Source organism: Maniola jurtina, chromosome 4, assembly GCF_905333055.1.
Source record: "Maniola jurtina chromosome 4, ilManJurt1.1, whole genome shotgun sequence".
Taxonomy (NCBI): domain Eukaryota; kingdom Metazoa; phylum Arthropoda; class Insecta; order Lepidoptera; family Nymphalidae; genus Maniola; species Maniola jurtina.
Genome location: NC_060032.1, coordinates 10001 through 19830, shown reverse-complemented (window position 1 = coordinate 19830; position 9830 = coordinate 10001). Strand labels below are relative to the sequence as shown.

The window sequence follows — 9830 nt, the reverse complement described above, 5'->3', positions numbered from 1 at the left end:
AATAAAATAATTTAAATAATTTATTAACTATTTAAAAATCTCATAAACTATTTTTGGTTCAATAACGTGATGGTGATAAATATTAGCACACTTAAAAATTAAGGTGGATGCGACGGGTCTGCCCGCTGTAACATATCCAGGTCCTAGGTCTTACAGGGACTCTAGGTGCGTTGCTTGGACCTAGACATGTTAGCAGAATCAGCTCCGTACAGCCAGGGATTTATGTGGAAAAAGTTAATTATTAAATTGAAACCTCGAGTACCTTAGAAATAGTTATTTAATTCTTCTCTTGTTTGTTAGAGCTTTACAATTTATAGTTTACTCGACTAGTTACTGAGACATGAGAGAGGTATTATACAATCTCAAGGTGCTGTCCGCATTCAACGCACCTTAATTATGATCTTAGGTTACTCGACATAATGCTAAGTTACAATTTTATGAACGGATAAGTCACAATCTAGGGTAAACCATCAATTAGTATAAATGTCAACCAAAATACAAAAGTAGTTGAATTAGCTTCACAAAAAAAGTTAATATGTTGGAGAGAATCCACCTTAATCTCCTGAAGACTTAGGAAAACACCTGTTCCGAAAAATCAAGCTTCGCTCCGGACGCGCGGCTCATGCAGACTGTGGCCGTGTGTCATACGGACGAGCAAGGTAAAGGATGCAAGAGATTCCTATGGATTACTGGCGGTGCACGCTTCCTCAATCCAAACGTGAAGCGAGCAAAACGCGTGTTAACTCTCAAATTTCAGCGTTATTTTATAACCCAATCATGGTTTTTAAATTATTAGGTTGTTAGGGGACCATGATGATGATTTTCTTATCAAGTTGTTTAAATTTCAATTAAATTCCATAAAATTCTTAATCACAACAACACATCAACACGACACACCCATGTCGCCACCTAAAAAGAAAAATGAAATTGCAAATTGGCGACACGCTTATTTCGGGTAGGGGAGCCTTACATCTTTCTAATTAATTTTTGAGAGTAATGATTCACTTACCAAATCGTGATGACCGACACCCACCCGCCGCGTGGTAGAACTTTATCCTAAAACTGTAACAAGGAATCATAAATTCACAACACCATCGAAAAGTGGACGAATTGATCTCGCACGAATAAACTCACACATACCATTTTTCAAAAATCCCAGCCTAAACTAACACATTATCCTTTACGAATTTTAATTACGCCATCCATCTTGCAAGGCGTCCGAAAAAAGAAAGAAAAACTGTCACACCAAATTCTTTTTCTTTTTTTTTTTTTTTCTGGCCCCAGATTCCTGACCACCTGTCAGTTTTAAAAATAATTCCCTAACTCATGTGAAACTTTTACAAATGTATTTTATAGATCCTTTTATAAAGAAAAGGCAAATATTTACACAAACGTAAATTAATAATTAGTAATAATAAATAAATTCTTTTATGATGGCTGTTACAAGCATCACACCAAGATGCCGAACTAGTTCCACCCGCTACGCACAGATGTCGCTAGTCGTAAGGAGATCAGTGATTTGAAGTTATATGTTTACTTTTAATATTTATATACAATAAATACCACACGTTACACCGCGAAATTCAAATTTAATTTGGTTTTTCGCAATTTGTAAACTAATACGACAACGTAGGCTTATGGCATTTTATTTGCGACAATAACAGTATCATCCCCAACTATTTATTTAAAAATCTTCACTTGAAAGGGTCCAGTTTAAGAAATTAGCTCTAGTATCCACTATAACCCACAAATTAGTCGACAATACTAGAGCTAATTTCTTAAACTGGACCCTTTCAAGTAAAGGTTTTTATATAAACCTGTGAGGATGCTACTGCCATTGGAGCAATTAAAATGCCATAAGCCTAGGTTGTTGTATTAGTTTACAAATTGCGAAAAATCAAATTAAATTTGAATTTCGCGGGCAGACCCGTCTCATGCCCTTAAGGGCCGGCGCACACATGGCGGAGTGCGGCGGAGTTCAGCGCAGAGCATGCCCGCGAAGTTTTCTAATCGCGTGACATATTACGCGAATTTCTACCATAGAATGCGCGAGCACGCGCGGGACTGCGCAAGTATCCGCACGGATGCACAATTAAATTTAGATATTACTAGCTGATGCCCGCGACTTCGTTCGCGTGGATGTAGGTTTTTTAAAATTCCCGTGGGAACTCTTTCATTTTCCGGGATAAAAAGTATCCTATGTGCTTATCCAGGGTATAATCTATCTCCATTCTAAATTTCAGCCCAATCCGTCCAGTAGATTTTGCGTGAAGGAGTAACAAACATACACACACACACACATACAAACTTTCTCCTTTATAATATTATAGTGTGATTTCAATGAGGACAAAGTCGATAATACTTTGACTGTGAAAAATGCTCTGCGCTGCGCTCCGCCATATGTGCGCCGGCCCTTAAAGTACCTAAACTAAACCTTCGTAGGGTTCCAATGCACCACAACAAACTCAGCTGGGTATTTTTTTGTTATTACCATCTCACAATCACACTTAAAACTAGTCAGAGCAATTTAATCATACTATTTTTTTATCATTATCTTTTAGAAAATAAAAACTTTAGATTTCAAGATACATCTCCAAAACGTTGTTTTGAGAGATTATTATAAACTGTATAACAATTAAATGTCATAAAATGAATTGCTATAAGTGTAATAATTGTAGTTTTCTGACCAGCGTTTTATATTTAACACAATCGAACGTCTTGGACGAATTATACAAAACGCAAATACCAAATTATCGTAGTCTTCATAAAGATATTATCCCACCAAAAACATTTCATGTAAAAAGTTAGCCAAGACTCACAAGTTCATAATGTTTTCACTGTTAAAAAGTTATGAGATCTCTAGTAGAGCCAAGCCCCTAGCTGTGCTTAGATTTGTGCTGGCCATGGGACCTATCCCAAGTCCAAAGTAATATAGCTCTTAAATGTTCTTGACTATATCACATTTATAACAATAAATAACAAATCACTCTACTTACAAGCTCTGATTCTACAAACCCTATATCTTGGTAAAAAAAGACGGCTTGGCCGTTTAATAACTTTTAACGTTTAATATGTTATGTCATGTAATAGTTTTACGAACATTAAACGGCCAAGCCGTACTTTTTTTTACCAAGATATAGGGTTTGTAGAATCAGAGCTTGTAAGTAGAGTGATTTGTTATTTATTGTTATAAATGTGATATAGTCAAGAACATTTAAGAGCTATATTACTTTGGACTTGGGATAGGTCCCATGGCCAGCACAAATCTAAGCACAGCTAGGGGCTTGGCTCTACTAGAGATCTCATAACTTTTTAACAGTGAAAACATTATGAACTTGTGAGTCTTGGCTAACTTTTTACATGAAATGTTTTTGGTGGGATTTCATTTCTTTTTGGCAGGTGCCCTAATTTTTTTTTGGATCTATTTCTTGTAGGTACATAATTTTCATGGCCCACTCTCTATCGTTACCTCTTTTTTTAAAAGCTTTTATTCAACTTGCAATGTACTCTTATATAAGTATGTTTGTTCGGGTGGAATCTTGCAACTCAATTTTGAAGCAGATATACCAAATTTCAGTCTTTTAGGACTTCAGGAAACACAGATACTTGGTACGTTTGATAAATCTGCCACGGACATCTTATCCTGTAAACTTTAGTATTCGAGCAACAGATTTTACAGATATGCATCTCATATACGAGGGGATGAAGGGGGACCCGATTTCTTAATTTATCTGTTGTTCATAATTCTTGAAATTCCTACTTAATGCCAAATTTCAGTCTTCTAGGACTTCAGAAAGTACCCTAGAATTTGTGACTAGAGGTTTTGAATGTCGATAAATCTGAAACTATAAAAGCTAGACAATTGATAGTCAATACGTTTAATAAATCTGCCAAGGACATCTTATCCTGAAAATATCAGCATTCTAGCAACAGAATTTACAGATTTGCTTTTCCCATAAGAGTCGTAGAGGGGGGAAATTTCAATTTCTTAATTTTCCTGTAGTTTGTATGCAATTTCTAGTCTACATACCAAATTTCAGCCTTCTAGGACTTCGGCAAGTACCCTAGAATTACAGACTAGAAGTTTTGACTGGCAATAAATCTGAAACTATAAAAGCTAGACAATTGATACTCAATGCGTTTAATAAATCTGCCCAGGACATCTTATCCTGAAAATATCAGCATTCTAGCGACAGAATTTACAGATTTGCTTTTCTCATAAGAGGCGTAGAGGGGGGGAAATTCCAATTTCTCAATTTTTCTGTAGTTTGTATGCAATTTCTAGTCTACATACCGAATTTCAGCCTTCTAGGACTTCGGGAAGTACCCTAGAATTACAGACTAGAAGTTTTGACTGTCAATAAATCTGAAACTATAAAAGCTAGACAATCGATACTCAATGCGTTTAATCAATTTGCCAAGGACATCTTATCCTGAAAATATCAGCTTTCTAGCGACAGAATTTACAGATTTCCTTTTCTCATAAGAGTCGTAGAGGGGGGGCATTGCCAATTTCTTAATTTTCCTGTAGTTTGTATGCAATTTCTAGTCTACATACCAAATTTCAGCCTTCTAGGACTTCGGGAAGTACCCTAGAATTACAGACTAGAAGTTTTGACTGTCAATAAATCTGAAACTATAAAAGCTAGACAATTGATACTCAATGCTTTTAATCAATTTGCCAAGGACATCTTATCCTGAAAATATCAGCATTCTACCGGCAGAATTTACAGATTTGCTTTTCTCATAAGAGTCGTAGAGGGGGGGCATTGCCAATTTCTTAATTTTCCTGTATTTTGTATGCAATTTCTAGTCTACATACCAAATTTCAGCCTTCTAGGACTTCTGGAAGTACCCTAGAATTACAGACTATGAATTGTGATGATCATCAGTGAGGGACGAAAACGGCGTATTTTAGGTATCAATAAATCTGTAACCATAAAAGCTAAATATTTGATACTAAGTATATTTGGTAAATTTGCTGAGGACACCTTATACTGAAAATTTCAGCTTTCTAGCGTCATCCAGACCGAAGTTATGACGGGTCGAAAATACGGCGAAACACTTCGAGAAAAAGGTACGTAGCGCCCCGGCCGCCGTTTGGCTCGTCTTGGCGGGGGCACTGCCGTGCCCCCTGATTCATTTAAAGTTACTGAGGTCAAGTCTGCCGTCCTAACAAAGAGTGCAATAAGTCGAGTTTTTGGGCAAATTGACTTAAAGAATTCCGTAATCACGAAAATGAGCTCTATATTTTCGCATTAGACGTCTTTTTTGTATCTTCAGTAGTTTCGGTTCTGTTGGTTATCAAAACTGCAATATGTAATATTACGATTTGTAAGTAGCTAATCATAACCGCGAATATCTCGAAAGTAGTCGAAACCTAGTTATTGCGCTCTTCGTTAGGACGGCAGAAGTATCAACCGATTTAAGTAATAAAATTTACATTGTCAGGAAATACAATACAAAACCAAATAATGCAACAAGAATTTTGCATAACAACATGACTTATCTCATACTTATACTGATACTTATACATACTTACATAATGACATACTTTTGTGTCTTATGACACAAAAGTATGTCATTATTATTCAGTTATGTAGTCATGTTTTCAACAATAATAATTGTACTTGATTCTAAAAATACCATTCAAGTGAGAGTCGGATTCGCACTTCTGTGCGAATCCGACAGAATTCTGGGTTCCGCACGATCGTACAAGAAATCTCAAACCAGTGTAATAAAAATGTGCAAATTAATGACGAATGTGATTTAGTTAAACTAATTATTTGATTAGGAACACAAATCTTTAATTTTTTTGTGATGTAACCATAAGTTCACGGTTTTCAAATTTTTTCGTTCAATTGTGCTATAAAGGGCCCCACAGATTAACAGTTCGCCTGCAGTATTTAGTCCTATCAGGCGGCCTGCCGACAAAAAACTACATAGCTCACTCACTAAAGCGATATTTGCCTGCCGGCAATGGTCGGGTACTGGCTTTGAGTCCACACACTAGCAGGCGGTAGACGACAGTTACAAACCGCCGCCGCAACGCTTGTCGGCAAAAGTCGTACCGGCTCGGGATACACACTAGCAGACGATGGTCGACAGTTAAATACTCAGTAAATAAAGTAATAGTGATGTTACGTAAAAAAACCGGGCTAAGTGCGAGTCAGACTCGCGCACTGAGGGTTCCGTACTCGGGCATTTTTTCCAACATTTTGCGATAACGATAGGCGGAAGTACCCTATTGACAGACTGACAAACAGACAGGCAGACAGGCAGACAGGCAGGTAGGCAGGCAGGCAGGCAGGCAGGCAGGTAGACAGGCAGACAGGCAGACAGGCTGGCAGGCAGGCCTTCACCTTTCATAAACACGGGAAGCTCTCTATAAACGTAGATACAAATTGAGGTTTGTTGTCCTTTTTGGAAAAAATATTGCAATGTTGAAAATTATAGATCTGAAGGCGATCAACTGGCATAAGACGACTGTCGAAAGGCCGCCGGCCGGCTACCTGCAAGTGTGTGTTTAAATAAAACTGGAGATTACGGACTGTCAGGCCGACATCGGCCAACGCGCCGACTGACAGGCCCGTATCGAAAAGTGCCACAGACTTGAAGTTTTTAACAAACCAAAGTCACAGATCCTCAGATAGACTGTTAATATGTGGTCTCTTGCGATTAACTGACAGATTAATATCTGCCGGCGAACTGTTAGTCAGTGGGCCCCTTAAGACATTGCCACCAGCCAAATGTCATGATTCCTATTTTGATTCCCCCAAAATGGCAGACACGGGGGGCAGACAGACAGACAACGTAGTGATCCTTTATAGGTTCCTGTTTTCCTTTTGAGGTATGAAATCCTCGACAAATGTAAATCTTTTCCATTAAACTACATTAACCAAAATATATTCTAGTAAAATGTATGAAACAAAAATTTTCAAAATCTATTTATGTGGATTTAGAAAATCATGATCAGTTTACAAATTCACAAAAAAATTAATTGATTAATAATTTTGACTATCATCTTCATGCAATCGTGTCACACTGTAACTCGTTGGGAAGTAAGAGCTCGATGAATTTTACCCGCATTGAGTCACACTGATAGCCTTTCTATCCCCAACGAGTCACACTAGCTGTGGGTGTGACTCGACGGGGAAAACATTTAATGGAATCGTAACGAGTCACACTGTTACACCATCGGGTGTGACTTGTTGGGCATCAACCGTTTTTTAGGCTTATGTTTTGCCGTTTGTCAATTGTGTGACGTACGCAAGGTTCGGGGCGACCCACTAACTATATTATTACGGAAAATAAATGTATGTATGTGTGTTTGTGTGTTTGTGTGTGTGTCGGCAGCGAGGCGGAGCCGAAGGGCAGCGACTGCTACGAGAAGTTCAGCGTGATGCAGGACTGCATGGCGCAGTATCCCACGCTGTACGCCAAGGACGACGACGACGACGAGCTCGCCGCCGCGCTCGACGCTGCAGGCGACGCCGCGCCCGCCGCCAAGCCCGCCCCCCGCACCCCCGCGGCCGAGCCCGCCGCCGCGCCGTCGCCGCCGCCGCCGCCAGCGCGGAGCACTAGGGGGCGCCCTTGCGTTGCGTTCTGTTTTCAGACAACTTTTTATTACGCACATAAAATGTGAGGTCACGGACAGGTCACCGACATTCAACGTACAACCACATAATTCCAACTAAAGTTCTCTGCACGACTCTCGACATCACTGGGTGTATTAACGGGCAGAAGATGTTTACCAGAAGTGAATAATATTATGCGGACTATTTCGTATCTCTGAAAAAAAAATTCCGAAATTAACATTCACAGACTTTTCTCTCTAAATCCTTGAGAAATCGTAGTTGAGGCTTTTACAGTAGAAACACACCTCGTACAGCCAACACCTGTCCACAAAACTTATGTTAGAATTCGTCCTCGGTTCGATAACTTTTTCACTACATTGTCATTCAATCTGTCCACAAACCAGGAGTGGTACTCATAGGTTGGTATTTTGTTGTAACATTTGGCCGCGGCTGCCGAGCTGCCGATGAGGAATTAGTTTTAGTTAATGAAGAAACTGCTCCGGTACAGTGTTGTAAATATTTGAGTGAGTTTTGATAGCAGTAAGAGAAGGTACTATCAAAATGTGTTATGCGATGAACTACTTTGATTTTACAAAGAGAAATAAATACATTACGAAAAAACGGAACGGAACATTGATGCATGAAGCACACAGATTGATATCTATGGAAGACTACAATATTTTCAGTACATTTTCTTATAAAATAGCTTTTATCCATACATAAAATGTCTAATCAGCAATTCGAAACACGACGCAGCTGCAAGGTGTCACGCTCTGAAGACATCAACAAAGCTAACCCACCTCACGATAACAAACATGTACGTTTGAAATTAATAAACTTTTATTCAGAAAACATAAATAACTGTTACGAGTACTTTTCTTACATCACTGTAAAACCGCTTATGAGGTATGAAATAAATACCGACACTTAATACGATTTTTTTTTGTGAAACAAAATGGTTCTGCAACGTCACTTCAGGTTAGAGCCCCTGTATCTCGTGAACCCATGTACTGACAAATATGGAACGATATACCATATTAGCCTATAATACAACATACTTACTAATGAAATCAGGACTACTATGGACAGAATATCTGACGAAATATCACCGACCAACATAACGTGTAGCTGGCAGTCAGGCTAAAGGGAACAAAGTACACAGAGGAAAGCAGCATTTATAACTTTGTAAACTTAGGGACTAATTGCTAACCGTTAGGTTATGTTAGGTTATGTTAGGTTATGTTAGGTTATGTTAGGTTATGTTAGGTTATGTTAGGTTATGTTAGGTTATGTTAGGTTATGTTAGGTTATGTTAGGTTATGTTAGGTTATGTTAGGTTATGTTAGGTTATGTTAGGTTATGTTAGGTTATGTTAGGTTATGTTAGGTTATGTTAGGTTATGTTAGGTTATGTTAGGTTATGTTAGGTTATGTTAGGTTATGTTAGGTTATGTTAGGTTATGTTAGGTTATGTTAGGTTATGTTAGGTTATGTTAGGTTATGTTAGGTTATGTTAGGTTATGTTAGGTTATGTTAGGTTATGTTAGGTTATGTTAGGTTATGTTAGGTTATGTTAGGTTATGTTAGGTTATGTTAGGTTATGTTAGGTTATGTTAGGTTATGTTAGGTTATGTTAGGTTATGTTAGGTTATGTTAGGTTATGTTAGGTTATGTTAGGTTATGTTAGGTTATGTTAGGTTATGTTAGGTTATGTTAGGTTATGTTAGGTTATGTTAGGTTATGTTAGGTTATGTTAGGTTATGTTAGGTTATGTTAGGTTATGTTAGGTTATGTTAGGTTATGTTAGGTTATGTTAGGTTATGTTAGGTTATGTTAGGTTATGTTAGGTTATGTTAGGTTATGTTAGGTTATGTTAGGTTATGTTAGGTTATGTTAGGTTATGTTAGGTTATGTTAGGTTATGTTAGGTTATGTTAGGTTATGTTAGGTTATGTTAGGTTATGTTAGGTTATGTTAGGTTATGTTAGGTTATGTTAGGTTATGTTAGGTTATGTTAGGTTATGTTAGGTTATGTTAGGTTATGTTAGGTTATGTTAGGTTATGTTAGGTTATGTTAGGTTATGTTAGGTTATGTTAGGTTATGTTAGGTTATGTTAGGTTATGTTAGGTTATGTTAGGTTATGTTAGGTTATGTTAGGTTAGGTTGTTAGGTTATGTTAGGTTATGTTAGGTTATGTTAGGTTATGTTAGGTTATGTTAGGTTATGTTAGGTTATGTTAGGTTATGTTAGGTTA

General features: G+C 37.7%; 1 protein-coding gene and 1 long non-coding RNA gene across 3 annotated transcripts; one reads left to right on the top strand and one right to left on the bottom strand.

Moving 5' to 3' along the window:
- Positions 1–259: 259 nt before the first annotated feature.
- On the bottom strand, positions 260–1227 carry LOC123864903. Its single transcript, XR_006795860.1, has 3 exons — positions 1141–1227; positions 1010–1062; positions 260–909 (listed from the first exon to the last, which is right to left on the bottom strand). It is a non-coding gene; the product is annotated as an uncharacterized LOC123864903 (long non-coding RNA).
- A 5781-nt stretch (positions 1228–7008) lies between these two features.
- Positions 7009–8198, top strand: LOC123864902 (mitochondrial intermembrane space import and assembly protein 40-like). 2 transcript variants are annotated; one of them, XM_045905646.1, is made up of 2 exons: positions 7009–7585; positions 7658–8198. In XM_045905646.1, the coding sequence occupies exons 1-2, from the start codon at positions 7319–7321 to the stop codon at positions 7685–7687; spliced, it is 297 nt and encodes a 98-aa protein (XP_045761602.1). In that variant the 5' UTR covers positions 7009–7318; the 3' UTR covers positions 7688–8198. The 2 variants fall into 2 exon arrangements, with proteins under 2 accessions (XP_045761602.1, XP_045761603.1); XM_045905647.1 differs by having other exon boundaries at positions 7012–7515; positions 7548–8198.
- The last annotated feature ends 1632 nt before the right edge of the window (positions 8199–9830 follow it).